The sequence below is a fragment of the Zootoca vivipara genome, chromosome 1, assembly GCF_965207765.1.
Source record: "Zootoca vivipara chromosome 1, rZooViv2.hap1.1, whole genome shotgun sequence".
Taxonomy (NCBI): domain Eukaryota; kingdom Metazoa; phylum Chordata; class Lepidosauria; order Squamata; family Lacertidae; genus Zootoca; species Zootoca vivipara.
The window spans coordinates 60321957-60338186 of record NC_142582.1 but is presented as its reverse complement, the minus strand read 5'-3'; the positions used below and the strand labels follow the sequence as shown (position 1 = coordinate 60338186).

The 16230-nt window shown below is 49.3% G+C and overlaps 1 protein-coding gene across 1 annotated transcript in view; it reads right to left on the bottom strand.

Moving 5' to 3' along the window:
* The window catches only part of LOC118096288 (mucin-5AC-like), a 72254-nt gene that overhangs the window by 17650 nt on the left and 38374 nt on the right, over positions 1-16230 (bottom strand). The window contains exons 31-36 of the mRNA XM_088652581.1: positions 5574-16193; positions 3631-3659; positions 2589-2757; positions 1761-2008; positions 1032-1215; positions 71-302 (exon numbers count right to left, since the gene is read on the bottom strand). Coding sequence (XP_088508707.1) covers positions 71-302; positions 1032-1215; positions 1761-2008; positions 2589-2757; positions 3631-3659; positions 5574-16193 — 11482 coding nt within the window. The remainder of the gene's footprint in view (positions 1-70; positions 303-1031; positions 1216-1760; positions 2009-2588; positions 2758-3630; positions 3660-5573; positions 16194-16230) is intronic.

The window sequence follows — 16230 nt, the reverse complement described above, 5'->3', positions numbered from 1 at the left end:
TTGCCAAAGCAGTTGTTTGCTCTGCAGGATCTAACAGCTGAAGCAATTGTAAAGGCTGTGTTGAACTTACTCGCTCACAATCAGCTCGCATAGAGGAGATGGAGTGGTGCAGGGTGTTGGTGCTGGTGTTGTCGTTCTTGGCTCATGCGGTGTTGTTGTCGGAGGTGATGTTGTTGGCACTCCATAGCAATGGGGCTTGTTTTTATCATACGTCTTCCAGTAGCTGGCCATTTCTGAGCAAGAGGAAGCTTCATGGCCGTTGGGGAGGCGGCAGTCATCTGTCTTGTCATTTGAACATACCCCTAGGAGGGAGAAACGGTTGCATCGTAAGTGTGCTGAATATGCAGTATACATTAATGTCACTCTGAATGACATTGAAATAACGAAGCAGACTTCCTAATTGAAAAAGCCATTGTTGGTATCATTGTTGTTGTTTAGTCATTTAGTCGTGTCCGACTCTTCGTGACTCCATGGACCATAGCATGCCAGGCACTCCTGTCTTGCACAGCCTCCCGCAGTTTGGTCAAACTCATGTTCATAGCTTCAAGAACACTGTCCCTAATATGCATATTCTGTTTCCTACTCTTCAATATGGCTATATTAGTCAAACCCAGGCTTCCTCAACTTCAACCCTCCAGATGTTTTGAGACTACAGTTCCCATCATCCCTGACCACTGGTCCTGCTAGCTAGGGATCATGGGAGTTGTAGGCCAAAAACATCTGGAGGACCGATGTTGAGGAAGCCTGGTCAAACCATAGGTCCACCAAGCCCAATTAGGTCTACTCTGATGGGCAGCAGTTCTTTCTTGGTTCCAATAACTTTCAGATGTAGATACCAGGTACTGGACCTGGGATGGTCTAACACCACACACATGTGTTCTACCATGCTGTGGCCTCTCCTCCCATTGTTAAATTTTCTTTATTGCTTTTTTAATGCTCCACATCGTCCCATGTAAAGAAATTTGTTTTGAAGGAATAACATTGTGAAAAAGGATTTGAATGATTGGGGATGTTTTGATCCCTTTACTTACCACATTGCCCCTCTGTGTTATGTTGAAATAGGCCAAAGGGGAGTTTTACTGAGAAAGTGAGCCCGTTGAAAGATATAAAAGCTTGGAGTGCAGGGATTTCGACACTCATGACAGTACCAGTACTGGTGACAGAAATACCATATTTGGTGAAATCTCCATTGACTGGCTCATGGTTGAAAATAACCTGAAACAGGAGCACAAAAGAGGCAAAAGAATATAAATCTGGAGGATTCAGAGTCTTCCAGAGCACTTGAGGGCAATCAGTCCTGGCCATGCTGATAGTTCCTAGCTGCCTGTTTTTATACTACTTTTAACACTGCAATGATTATTTTACTGTGTTATTGTATTTACCATAATTTAAAACGGTAAGCCATTCTGGTAGTTTTTAACTGATATAGGTGTGTGTGTGTGTGTGTGTGTGTGTGTGTGTGTGTGTGTCATTGATTCTATAACCATTAACTGGAAGTAAAGTGCATTGAACTCAGTGGGGGCTTTCTTCTGAGTAGTCATTATAGAGATGCACTTTGAGGAATGGCATCTCAATCCTAAACATAATCTACATAACGGGATTAAATAGCATTTCTCAAACAGGCACTTTGCCACGATTGTTATGTAAATTTTGCAACCCATTAGCTGGTTTATAAAGTGTAATTTTTACGTTTTTGCTTTGGTAAAGAATAATTATTGTAGGAAGTTAATACAGTTCGAAAAATCTGTGACACACAGTACCTTGTTAATTCTCACTCCTTCATGCACTTCACTGCTTAGCACAACTTCCATTGAATTGTAATTTACAATGATGGCTCTGGAACAGGACTGATTGTTAGTTACATCACAGAAGTAATTGTCAACCAAAACACTAAAGTTTCCATGTATATTCACAATCTCTTTCACCAAGATGTAAGTGCAGTTGTCATGGAAAGTGTAATCAGTGCCATCAAATGTCAGATAGTTAGCATCCCAACCAGTGCAAATACCTGTAACAGAAATCAAAAGATCAAATAAGGTCCACCTGGAGTGTAGTCTTGAGCAAACCAGAGTAACCAAAGTACCAGTAAATATACACTGTGAAATCATTGGTTATTATGCTGTTGCTTGTGTTAACTTTGATGGGCTTGGTCCTAGTCTGGTGCACCAATTAGAAAGGGGGAATAATAAGAGAATTCTAAGAGAACAATGTTGATGGTGCAGATTTTGTGGTGAAGCAACTGCCATAGCCAGAGTCCTGATGACTAGTGACAGCCAGAGCAGGAGCTGGCTGAACCGTAGCATTTTCTCCTTTTCTCCTTTTCATTTAAAAAAGAAAAAAGAAAACCCACCTATTGACTTTTTAAGGAGTATGCTGGAGAAACAAGAGGTCTTAGGCTTCTGCAAATCCATTGCCTTCCCTGACAGACCCTCAAAAGTCTCACCTCCCTCAATAAATGGAATTGCAACTGCATGACATCACACCCCCTGAGCTTTGTATGATACAGTCCAGTATGTTAAACATCTTAACCTCTCATTCCATATCATAAAGATATATGTAGTTTTTTCTGAATGCTCATTTATACTTACATTCACATTCGTAGCGTTCAACACAGCCATCCTTATCTACTATTTTTATTGGTGGGAGTCCACTCACACATACTGTCTTCTCTACAGGTGGTTGTGGCTTCAGAACTATTTTGTTGTTTCCTTCACAAGTTGCCACAGTGCAGTTGTTAAACATCCAAGTTTCATTGGTCTAGAGGGAAACCAGAGAAAAAAATATTCTACAAGTGTCATGCTCTTAGAAAGACACCATCTCCACTGTCATGCTCTTAGAAAGACACCATCTCCACTACCAAGGGTTCTTCTACTACTGGGAGAGGAAAACTCACCCGGAGGCAAAAATGGGGTGTTAGGGGAGAGGCTGTTTCTCATTGATAAATCACATGGCATGCATGCAAAAAGTCCCATATTTAATCCTTAGCCCAAGGGAAGGCTCCTGTATGAAACCCTGAGAAGTCATTAGCAGTCAACAAGGACAACAGTGAGATAGATAGACCCATAGTCTGCCTTGGTATAAGCCAGCTTGCTATGTTTTAGAAAAGTGAGGCAAAAAGAACAATTGGAATTGGCTAAAATTTCTCCATATATGACTCTGTGACAGAGGTAGACAACCTGTGGCCTACCCAAAGTTGTATTCCAATTCCCACCAGTTTCAACCACCAGTGGTCAGTTATAATAAGACCTGGAATCCAGTAACATCAAGATCCCCATCCATTTTCAGTGAGATCAATAGCACAAATAAGACCCATGTTCTATAACAAGAGAGTTGATTGTGACCAAGTGACATGGCAGCTCCTCATACCTCCCAAAACAGTGGTGTTCATACAGCATGAACTGTGGCCAAAAGTCCCTGAGATAGTCAGGATTTTCTTTTCAACATAGACACCTCCTTCACCAAGAGAGGATTCATTTGGTGGTTTTTAAGAGGGGTGAAAATGGAGTGAGAGAGGCATTTGGTAACCAACAGCTTCCCCCAACATGGAGCCCTTCTGATGTTTTGGGCTACAGCCTCCCATCAGCTAGCAAAAGCTATCATCAATGTACGTATGAAAACAATGCTAATTACCTTTCTTGGTGGATCAATATCAGGGCAACCTGTTACAGGAGTTGTGGGGGTTGATAAAGCTGCAGTAGTGTATACTCCAGTTGATGGAACAACAATAGTGGGTGACGGAGAAGGCGGGGTTCCTGCAGTTGTAACTGATGGTGTTGATGGGTGGGAAGGAGTTGTTGAAGGACATGGTCCCTGGAACACCTCAATTTCACAGCTTCTGTTGCAAATTGCATAAAAACTGCATCCGGAACTATCAGTTCTATTGTATATTACTTCCCCTATTTTTTAAAAGGAGGGAATTTATCATAAAGCGCCATGTACGAAAATTGTAAAACAAAACATGTCATAACATTCTAAAATACAAATAAAGTTCAGATGAATTTGTCTACTGACATGCAGTGCAACTCTCAGCCTGCTTTCTCAGAAGCAAGTCTGAGAAAGCATGCGTTGGATTGTGTAATTTGTAGTGGGCAAGTTCCAACCCCACACCACCATGGGAGATCAGCAAGTGGTTCAGCCGAGGCCTTTCCCCCAGTTGGTCCTTAGTCAGTAAATCATATACAAGTATAACTTGTGACTCACAGTCCTGGGGAGTAAAAAGACATGTTAGCCACCTGTTAAAAGTAATGGCTAGCAGATAGTAGTAGATGTACATGAATATGAGTCAGTTGTAAAAGGGGAGAGGTGAGAGATGGATCTATTGACATCTCTGTGGATCAATACTGTTCAAAGAATGTATGGCATGAGAGAATTACAGAATTGATCTCAGCTAATACTTTTGTTCCCTAGGTTGTTAAAACATGTAAACCAGTATAGAGTAAAACACAGATACATAAATTCAATAAAGCATTGAAAATACCAGCCCCAAACTTGCAAAAAACAAACAAAAAAAACCAGATGAAGCAGGATTAATAAAATGATTTAAATGTAAATGTAAAAAGTAAGTAAAAAGGTTTCTCCTCCTCAAACTATACAGCAGAGCACCAAAGTAGACTCCCCTGTGGAGAATGGTGCACAATCTTGATGTAGGTATAAGGAAGGACGTATGTTGAGCATATGTACAATCAAAGCAATATGTGAATGAAAACATTGCTTCAGCTGCTTTTCAAATTCATTAAGAGAAACTCACCAGGAGAAAACAAGCCCTTACTAAATCCGGGCACACGACAGAAACATGGAGTTGTACTGCTCAAAGTGAATGTGCTAGTTCCTGTTGTAGAAGGTATGGAAGTACTTGTTGCTGCTGAAGACACAATAAAAAAAGAAACAAATAAGTATAGCAGTTGTTACGTACTGTTTGAAGACATACTGCTGGAAATGGATGCTAAACACTGTACTGTAGATATTTAAGACCTCAGTGTACACTTCCAAGGCACCAACTGAAGCATAACAATTCAGAATTTCAACTGAGCTCAACCACACTTACATGTATCTTTAGAGCTGGAGAATTTAACTTGATAATTGAGAAAACTTGACAAAAACCAGTTAATTGTTTAATGAATCAGATCAATAATTCGCTTACTTGCTGTTCTTATTATATACCTACCATACTATCAAGAAACAGGGGAACGTAACTATATTCCTCCCAGTATCAAAAAACACACCACCTCCAGTCCACAGGTGCTGTGAATAAAATTCCAAATATCTAGCCAGAGAGCTATCTACTACTTGAAAGAGCATTGAAAACTTCTTTGAAAAATGCACACTAAGATCTAGGCAAACATTTTTGATAAGTTGCTAACTGATAGACACTAGGTCTCATAACTGGGATACCAATTTTTGAAAAGGGTGGTATATGAAAAAAGATCACCAAGTCCCCATTAATATGAAACAATTTGCTAACATTTGGCATGAAACCTGGAATTGAGTAACATGTAATAAATTTAACTGTTGGAATATATACCAAAGGAAACAAGATTTTCATACCAGGATATGCAGATTCATTCTGTAATTACCTGTTGTAACAACGACCAAAGGCTTAGTGGAAAATGGCACTCTAGTAGGGACAGTTGCTGTTTCTACAGTGAACCCAGTAGTGGATATCGTTGACACAGGTTTGGAAAAATGGGTAGATGGAAGAGATGTGGTTGAAACAGTGGAAGCCCCTCCAGAAGTGATGGAAGGTGTGCTTACAGAGCCAGGAGTTGAGAGAGGGATGGTGGAAATGGGAGTCGAAGGGGTGGTGGTGATTGGCTTTCCTGTTGTAATTCCTGGAGTGGTAGAAACAAGGGTGGTGCTTTGGGTAGTGGTGACTACAATGGGAGGTGGCGTAGAAGCTGTGGAGGATGCTGGGGCTGTGATCTTGCCAGCAGTGCTGCCTGGTGTTTCTGTAGTCGTTGGCTTTCCTGTGGTTACTCCTGGATTTGTGGAAACAAGAGTCGTGCTTTGGGTGGTGGTGAATACAATGGGAGGTGGCGTAGAGCCCTTGGAGGATGCTGGAGTTGTGCTTTCGCCTGCCGTGCTGCCTGGTGTTTCTGTCGTAGCTACACCTGGTGTGCTCAGGGGTGTTGTGCTAGGATGGCAAGGCTTGTATTCACAGCACTGGTATCTAACCTGAAAGTTCAGACACATCTTATCTGTTTGCTTTGAATTTTCGCACAAAAGTCCAACATGGAGGTTACATTGCACTTCCTGACCAAGCAGATACAGGCTGACATCAGGGTGACTTTCAGCTCTGCATTCAATGTCTTGTGGATGTTTGCAAACATTTCCACCAGCTTTTCGGATGGTCTCAAAATTCTCAATATCGCCATCATCTGGACTGTTGGTAGGACGGTGCAAATCGTACCAGGAGGTCCAATTACACTTTGGAAGGCACACAGTTGAAGTACTTTCTAGCGTAGTGGTAACAAGGGGGGCCATGGTTGTTGTTGTAGTCAGCAGGACTGGAGGGGTTTGTGCAGTGGTCCCGGTGGTGGGTATTGTTGAGGAAGGTTTTGAAACAGCTGTGGACTGGAGTGTTGTGCCTGTCACAGTGGGGACCACTCCAGTGGAGACGGCAGCTGTGCTGACTGAGCCTGGTGTTGTGAGAGGTAGGGTGGAAATGGGCGTTGACTGGGTGGTGGTGGTTGGCTTTCTGGTTGTAACTCCTGGAGTTGTCGAAACAAGGGTGGTGCTTTCAGTGGTGGTATGGACAACAGGAGGTGGCGTAGAGCCCGTGGAGGATGCTGGAGCCGTGCTCTTGCCTGCCGTGCTGCCTGGTGTTTCTGTGGTTGTTGGCTTTCCGGTTATAACTCCTGGTGTTGTGGAAACAAGGGTGGTGCTTTCAGTGGTGGTGTGGACAACGGGAGGTGGCGTAGAGCCGGTGGAGGATGCAGGAGCCGTGCTCTTGCCTGCCGTGCTGCCTGGTGTTTCTGTGGTTGTTGGCTTTCCTGTGATTACTCCTGGTGTTGTGGACACAAGGGTGGTGCTTTCAGTGGTGGTGTGGACAACGGGAGGTGGCGTAGAGCCCGTGGAGGATGCTGGAGCTGTGCTCTTGCCTACCGTGCTACCGGGGGCTTCTTTGGTGGTGGCACTTGTTGTGACCAGTGGCGTTGGCGTGGTTTCACAGTGCTTGTAGTCGCAACACAGTCCTCTCATCTCATAATCGTAACATATCTTGTACTTCCCTTTCTGTTTGGCATTCTCGCAAAGGAGTCCAATGGTAGGATCGCACACCATGTTCTGTCCAAGTTCAGAAGCGCTGAGGTCTGGGTAGTCCACTGCTCTGCACTCCACCTTTTCAGGGTGATCACAGATGATGCCCCCTGATGCCTGGATGCTCTTAATGTCCTCGTGATCGCCATCCCCAGGGTCGGAGCTTGGAGTGTGAAAACTGAACCAAGAGGTCCACTGGCATTTGGGTTGGCAAACGGGAGTGGTGCTTCCTGGCGTAGTGGTAACAAGGGGAGCCAGGGTGGTTGTCGTGGTCAGCAGGACTGGAGGGGTTTGTGCAGTGGTCCCGGTGGTGGGTATTGTTGAGGAAGGTTTGGAAACAGGAGTGGACTGGAGTGTTGTGGCTGTCACAGTGGGGACCACTCCAGTGGAAATGGCAGCTGTGCTGACTGAGCCTGGTGTTGTGAGAGGGAGGGTGGAAATCGGAATTGACTGGGTGGTGGTGGTTGGCTTTCCGGTTGTAACTCCTGGAGTTGTTGAAACAAGGGTGGTGCTTTCGGTGGAGGTGAATACAACGGGAGGTGGCGTAGAGCCGGTGGAGGATGCTGGAGCCGTGCTCTTGCCTGCCGTGCTGCCTGGTGTTTCTGTGGTTGTTGGCTTTCCTGTGGCTACTCCTGGTGTTGTGGAAACAAGGGTGGTGCTTTCAGTGGTGGTGTGGACAACGGGAGGTGGCGTAGAGCCGGTGGAGGATGCTGGAGCCGTGCTCTTGCCTGCCGTGCTGCCTGGTGTTTCTGTGGTGGTGGCACTTGTTGTGACCAGTGGCGTTGGTGTGGTTTCACAGTGCTTGTAGTCGCAACACAGTCCTCTCATTTCATAATCGTAACATATCTTGTACTTCCCTTTCTGTTTGGCATTCTCGCAAAGAAGTCCAATGGTGGGATCGCACACCATGTTCTGTCCAAGTTCAGATGCGCTGAGGTCTGGGTAGTCCACTGCTCTGCACTCCACCTTTTCAGGGTGCTCGCAGATGGTGCCCCCTGATGCCTGGATGCTCTTAATGTCCTCGTGATCGCCATCCCCAGGGTCGGAGCTTGGAGTGTGAAAACTGAACCAAGAGGTCCACTGGCATTTGGGTTGGCAAACGGGAGTGGTGCTTCCTGCCGTAGTGGTAACAAGGGGAGCCAGAGTGGTTGTGGTCAGCAGGACTGGAGGGGTTTGTGCAGTGGTCCCGGTGGTTGGTATTGTTGAGGAAGGTTTGGAAACAGGAGTGGACTGGAGTGTTGTGGCTGTCACAGTGGGGACCACTCCAGTGGAAATGGCAGCTGTGCTGACTGAGCCTGGTGTTGTGAGAGGGAGGGTGGAAATCGGAATTGACTGGGTGGTGGTGGTTGGCTTTCCGGTTGTAGCTCCTGGAGTTGTTGAAACAAGGGTGGTGCTTTCGGTGGTGGTGAATACAACGGGAGGTGGTGTAGAGCCGGTGGAGGATGCTGGAGCCGTGCTCTTGCCTGTCGTGCTGCCTGGTGTTTCTGTGGTTGTTGGCTTTCCTGTGGCTACTCCTGGTGTTGTGGAAACAAGGGTGGTGCTTTCAGTGGTGGTGTGGACAACGGGAGGTGGCGTAGAGCCCGTGGAGGATGCTGGAGATGTGCTCTTGCCCACCGTGCTACCGGGGGCTTCTTTGGTGGTGGCACTTGTTGTGACCAGTGGCGTTGGTGTGGTTTCACAGTGCTTGTAGTCGCAACACAGTCCTCTCATTTCATAATCGTAACATATCTTGTACTTCCCTTTCTGTTTGGCATTCTCGCAAAGGAGTCCAATGGTGGGATCGCACACCATGTTCTGTCCAAGTTCAGATGCGCTGAGGTCTGGGTAGTCCACTGCTCTGCACTCCACCTTTTCAGGGTGCTCGCAGATGGTGCCCCCTGATGCCTGGATGCTCTTAATGTCCTCGTGATCGCCATCCCCAGGGTCAGAGCTTGGAGTGTGAAAACTGAACCAAGAGGTCCACTGGCATTTGGGTTGGCAAACGGGAGTGGTGCTTCCTGCCGTAGTGGTAACAAGGGGAGCCAGAGTGGTTGTGGTCAGCAGGACTGGAGGGGTTTGTGCAGTGGTCCCGGTGGTTGGTATTGTTGAGGAAGGTTTGGAAACAGGAGTGGACTGGAGTGTTGTGGCTGTCACAGTGGGGACCACTCCAGTGGAAATGGCACCTGTGCTGACTGAGCCTGGTGTTGTGAGAGGCAGGGTGGAAATCGGCATTGACTGGGTGGTGGTGGTTGGCTTTCCGGTTGTAACTCCTGGAGTTGTTGAAACAAGGGTGGTGCTTTCTGTGGTGGTGAATACAACGGGAGGTGGTGTAGAGCCGGTGGAGGATGCTGGAACCGTGCTCTTGCTTGCCGTGCTGCCTGGTGTTTCTGTGGTTGTTGGCTTTCCTGTGGCTACTCCTGGTGTTGTGGAAACAAGGGTGGTGCTTTCAGTGGTGGTGTGGACAACGGGAGGTGGCGTAGAGCCCGTGGAGGATGCTGGAGCTGTGCTCTTGCCCACCGTACTACCTGGGGTTTCTTTGGTGGTGCCACTTGTTGTGACCAGTGGCGTTGGCGTGGTTTCACAGTGCTTGTAGTCGCAACACAGTCCTCTCATCTCATAGTCGTAACATATCTTGTACTTCCCTTTCTGTTTGGCATTCTCGCAAAGGAGTCCAATGGTAGGATCGCACACCATGTTCTGTCCAAGTTCAGATGCGCTGAGGTCTGGGTAGTCCACTGCTCTGCACTCCACCTTTTCAGGGTGCTCGCAGATGGTGCCCCCCAATGCCTGGATGCTCTTAATGTCCTCGTGATCGCCATCCCCAGGGTCGGAGCTTGGAGTGTGAAAACTGAACCAAGAGGTCCACTGGCATTTGGGTTGGCAAACGGGAGTGGTGCTTCCTGCCGTAGTGGTAACAAGGGGAGCCAGAGTGGTTGTGGTCAGCAGGACTGGAGGGGTTTGTGCAGTGGTCCCGGTGGTTGGTATTGTTGAGGAAGGTTTGGAAACAGGAGTGGACTGGAGTGTTGTGGCTGTCACAGTGGGGACCACTCCAGTGGAAATGGCACCTGTGCTGACTGAGCCTGGTGTTGTGAGAGGCAGGGTGGAAATCGGCATTGACTGGGTGGTGGTGGTTGGCTTTCCGGTTGTAACTCCTGGAGTTGTTGAAACAAGGGTGGTGCTTTCGGTGGTGGTGAATACAACGGGAGGTGGTGTAGAGCCGGTGGAGGATGCTGGAGCCGTGCTCTTGCCTGTCGTGCTGCCTGGTGTTTCTGTGGTTGTTGGCTTTCCTGGGGCTACTCCTGGTGTTGTGGAAACAAGGGTGGTGCTTTCAGTGGTGGTGTGGACAACGGGAGGTGGCGTAGAGCCCGTGGAGGATGCTGGAGATGTGCTCTTGCCCACCGTGCTACCGGGGGCTTCTTTGGTGGTGGCACTTGTTGTGACCAGTGGTGTTGGTGTGGTTTCACAGTGCTTGTAGTCGCAACACAGTCCTCTCATTTCATAATCGTAACATATCTTGTACTTCCCTTTCTGTTTGGCATTCTCGCAAAGGAGTCCAATGGTGGGATCGCACACCATGTTCTGTCCAAGTTCAGATGCGCTGAGGTCTGGGTAGTCCACTGCTCTGCACTCCACCTTTTCAGGGTGCTCGCAGATGGTGCCCCCTGATGCCTGGATGCTCTTAATGTCCTCGTGATCGCCATCTCCAGGGTCGGAGCTTGGAGTGTGAAAACTGAACCAAGAGGTCCACTGGCATTTGGGTTGGCAAACGGGAGTGGTGCTTCCTGCCGTAGTGGTAACAAGGGGAGCCAGAGTGGTTGTGGTCAGCAGGACTGGAGGGGTTTGTGCAGTGGTCCCGGTGGTTGGTATTGTTGAGGAAGGTTTGGAAACAGGAGTGGACTGGAGTGTTGTGGCTGTCACAGTGGGGACCACTCCAGTGGAAATGGCAGCTGTGCTGAGTGAACCTGGTGTTGTGAGAGGGAGGGTGGAAATTGGCATTGACTGGGTGGTGGTGGTTGGCTTTCCGGTTGTAACTCCTGGAGTTGTTGAAACAAGGGTGGTGCTTTCGGTGGTGGTGAATACAACGGGAGGTGGCGTAGAGCCGGTGGAGGATGCTGGAGCCGTGCTCTTGCCTGCCGTGCTGCCTGGTGTTTCTGTGGTTGTTGGCTTTCCTGTGGCTACTCCTGGTGTTGTGGAAACAAGGGTGGTGCTTTCAGTGGTGGTGTGGACAACGGGAGGTGGCGTAGAGCCCGTGGAGGATGCTGGAGCTGTGCTCTTGCCCACCGTACTACCTGGGGCTTCTTTAGTGGTGGCACTTGTTGTGACCAGTGGCGTTGGCGTGGTTTCACAGTGCTTGTAGTCGCAACACAGTCCTCTCATCTCATAGTCGTAACATATCTTGTACTTCCCTTTCTGTTTGGCATTCTCGCAAAGGAGTCCAATGGTAGGATCGCACACCATGTTCTGTCCAAGTTCAGATGCGCTGAGGTCTGGGTAGTCCACTGCTCTGCACTCCACCTTTTCAGGGTGCTCGCAGATGGTGCCCCCCAATGCCTGGATGCTCTTAATGTCCTCGTGATCGCCATCCCCAGGGTCGGAGCTTGGAGTATGAAAACTGAACCAAGAGGTCCACTGGCATTTGGGTTGGCAAACGGGAGTGGTGCTTCCTGCCGTAGTGGTAACAAGGGGAGCCAGAGTGGTTGTGGTCAGCAGGACTGGAGGGGTTTGCGCAGTGGTCCCGGTGGTTGGTATTGTTGAGGAAGGTTTGGAAACAGGAGTGGACTGGAGTGTTGTGGCTGTCACAGTGGGGACCACTCCAGTGGAAATGGCACCTGTGCTGACTGAGCCTGGTGTTGTGAGAGGCAGGGTGGAAATCGGCATTGACTGGGTGGTGGTGGTTGGCTTTCCGGTTGTAACTCCTGGAGTTGTTGAAACAAGGGTGGTGCTTTCTGTGGTGGTGAATACAACGGGAGGTGGTGTAGAGCCGGTGGAGGATGCTGGAACCGTGCTCTTGCTTGCCGTGCTGCCTGGTGTTTCTGTGGTTGTTGGCTTTCCTGTGGCTACTCCTGGTGTTGTGGAAACAAGGGTGGTGCTTTCAGTGGTGGTGTGGACAACGGGAGGTGGCGTAGAGCCCGTGGAGGATGCTGGAGCTGTGCTCTTGCCCACCGTACTACCTGGGGCTTCTTTGGTGGTGGCACTTGTTGTGACCAGTGGCGTTGGCGTGGTTTCACAGTGCTTGTAGTCGCAACACAGTCCTCTCATCTCATAGTCGTAACATATCTTGTACTTCCCTTTCTGTTTGGCATTCTCGCAAAGGAGTCCAATGGTAGGATCGCACACCATGTTCTGTCCAAGTTCAGATGCGCTGAGATCTGGGTAGTCCACTGCTCTGCACTCCACCTTTTCAGGGTGCTCGCAGATGGTGCCCCCCAATGCCTGGATGCTCTTAATGTCCTCGTGATCGCCATCCCCAGGGTCGGAGCTTGGAGTGTGAAAACTGAACCAAGAGGTCCACTGGCATTTGGGTTGGCAAACGGGAGTGGTGCTTCCTGCCGTAGTGGTAACAAGGGGAGCCAGAGTGGTTGTGGTCAGCAGGACTGGAGGGGTTTGCGCAGTGGTCCCGGTGGTTGGTATTGTTGAGGAAGGTTTGGAAACAGGAGTGGACTGGAGTGTTGTGGCTGTCACAGTGGGGACCACTCCAGTGGAAATGGCACCTGTGCTGACTGAGCCTGGTGTTGTGAGAGGCAGGGTGGAAATCGGCATTGACTGGGTGGTGGTGGTTGGCTTTCCGGTTGTAACTCCTGGAGTTGTTGAAACAAGGGTGGTGCTTTCGGTGGTGGTGAATACAACGGGAGGTGGTGTAGAGCCGGTGGAGGATGCTGGAGCCGTGCTCTTGCCTGCCGTGCTGCCTGGTGTTTCTGTGGTTGTTGGCTTTCCTGTGGCTACTCCTGGTGTTGTGGAAACAAGGGTGGTGCTTTCAGTGGTGGTGTGGACAACGGGAGGTGGCGTAGAGCCCGTGGAGGATGCTGGAGCTGTGCTCTTGCCCACCGTACTACCTGGGGCTTCTTTGGTGGTGGCACTTGTTGTGACCAGTGGCGTTGGCGTGGTTTCACAGTGCTTGTAGTCGCAACACAGTCCTCTCATCTCATAGTCGTAACATATCTTGTACTTCCCTTTCTGTTTGGCATTCTCGCAAAGGAGTCCAATGGTAGGATCGCACACCATGTTCTGTCCAAGTTCAGATGCGCTGAGGTCTGGGTAGTCCACTGCTCTGCACTCCACCTTTTCAGGGTGCTCGCAGATGGTGCCCCCCAATGCCTGGATGCTCTTAATGTCCTCGTGATCGCCATCCCCAGGGTCGGAGCTTGGAGTATGAAAACTGAACCAAGAGGTCCACTGGCATTTGGGTTGGCAAACGGGAGTGGTGCTTCCTGCCGTAGTGGTAACAAGGGGAGCCAGAGTGGTTGTGGTCAGCAGGACTGGAGGGGTTTGTGCAGTGGTCCCGGTGGTTGGTATTGTTGAGGAAGGTTTGGAAACAGGAGTGGACTGGAGTGTTGTGGCTGTCACAGTGGGGACCACTCCAGTGGAAATGGCAGCTGTGCTGACTGAGCCTGGTGTTGTGAGAGGCAGGGTGGAAATTGGCATTGACTGGGTGGTGGTGGTTGGCTTTCCGGTTGTAACTCCTGGAGTTGTTGAAACAAGGGTGGTGCTTTCTGTGGTGGTGAATACAACGGGAGGTGGTGTAGAGCCGGTGGAGGATGCTGGAACCGTGCTCTTGCTTGCCGTGCTGCCTGGTGTTTCTGTGGTTGTTGGCTTTCCTGTGGCTACTCCTGGTGTTGTGGAAACAAGGGTGGTGCTTTCAGTGGTGGTGTGGACAACGGGAGGTGGCGTAGAGCCCGTGGAGGATGCTGGAGCTGTGCTCTTGCCCACCGTACTACCTGGGGCTTCTTTGGTGGTGGCACTTGTTGTGACCAGTGGCGTTGGCGTGGTTTCACAGTGCTTGTAGTCGCAACACAGTCCTCTCATCTCATAGTCATAACATATCTTGTACTTCCCTTTCTGTTTGGCATTCTCGCAAAGGAGTCCAATGGTAGGATCGCACACCATGTTCTGTCCAAGTTCAGATGCGCTGAGATCTGGGTAGTCCACTGCTCTGCACTCCACCTTTTCAGGGTGCTCGCAGATGGTGCCCCCCAATGCCTGGATGCTCTTAATGTCCTCGTGATCGCCATCCCCAGGGTCGGAGCTTGGAGTGTGAAAACTGAACCAAGAGGTCCACTGGCATTTGGGTTGGCAAACGGGAGTGGTGCTTCCTGCCGTAGTGGTAACAAGGGGAGCCAGAGTGGTTGTGGTCAGCAGGACTGGAGGGGTTTGCGCAGTGGTCCCGGTGGTTGGTATTGTTGAGGAAGGTTTGGAAACAGGAGTGGACTGGAGTGTTGTGGCTGTCACAGTGGGGACCACTCCAGTGGAAATGGCACCTGTGCTGACTGAGCCTGGTGTTGTGAGAGGCAGGGTGGAAATTGGCATTGACTGGGTGGTGGTGGTTGGCTTTCCGGTTGTAACTCCTGGAGTTGTTGAAACAAGGGTGGTGCTTTCTGTTGTGGTGAATACAACGGGAGGTGGTGTAGAGCCGGTGGAGGATGCTGGAGCCGTGCTCTTGCCTGCCGTGCTGCCTGGTGTTTCTGTGGTTGTTGGCTTTCCTGTGATTACTCCTGGAGTTGTGGACACAAGGGTGGTGCTTTCGGTGGTCGTGTGGACAATAGGAGGTGGCGTAGAGCCCGTGGAGGATGCTGGAGCCGTGCTCCTTCCTGTCGTGCTGCCTGGTATTTCTGTGGTTGTTGGCTTTCCTGTGGCTACTCCTGGTGTTGTGGACACAAGGGTGGTGCTTTCAGTGGTGGTGTGGACAACGGGAGGTGTCGTAGAGGCCGTGGAGGATGCTGGAGCCGTGCTCTTGCCTGTCGTGCTGCCTGGTGTTTCTGTGGTTGTTGGCTTTCCTGTGGCTACTCCTGGTGTTGTGGACACAAGGGTGGTGCTTTCAGTGGTGGTGTGGACAACGGGAGGTGGCGTAGAGGCCGTGGAGGATGCTGGAGCTGTGCTCTTGCCCACCGTGCTACCTGGGGCTTCTGTGGCGGTGGCACTTGTTGTGACCAGTGGCGTTGGCGTGGTTTCACAGTGCTTGTAGTCGCAACACAGTCCTCTCATCTCATAGTCATAACATATCTTGTACTTCCCTTTCTGTTTGGCATTCTCGCAAAGGAGTCCAATGGTAGGATCGCACACCATGTTCTGTCCAAGTTCAGATGCGCTGAGGTCTGGGTAGTCCACTGCTCTGCACTCCACCTTTTCAGGGTGCTCGCAGATGGTACCCCCCGATGCCTGGATGCTCTTAATGTCCTCGTGATCGCCATCCCCAGGGTCAGAGCTTGGAGTGTGAAAACTGAACCAAGAGGTCCACTGGCATTTGGGTTGGCAAACGGGAGTGGTGCTTCCTGGCGTAGTGGTAACAAGGGGAGTCAGGGTAGTAGTTATGCCCCCTGTCACTTTAGATGTAGTTATGGATTCTGTTGTTATTATTTCTGGTGTTGCTGGAGTTGTTTCTGGCTTTCTTGAAGTAATTGGTGTAGATGTTGATGCACCACATGGTGTGTATAGGCAGCATAGGAACCTGATTTCAAAATTCAAGCAGATTGGTGGTGTCTGATCCTTATTGTTGCATATCAAACCATCAGACTTGGAGCACTGTACATTTTGTCCGAGTGTTTCTATTTTTTCATTAGGAAAGCGCTGAGCTCTGCATTCCACTTCATCTGGCATTTTACATACTTTATTTCCTCTTTCTCTTATTTTCTCTGGTGTTTCATAATCCCCATTGTCTCGTCCAAATTTAGGGTAGCTGACATCATACCATACAGTCCATTCACATGTTCTATGGACACATACTGTTGTTTGCGCTGTAGTGGTTTCTGTAAGAAACAAAATTGGTTATTTTAATCCGGTTTA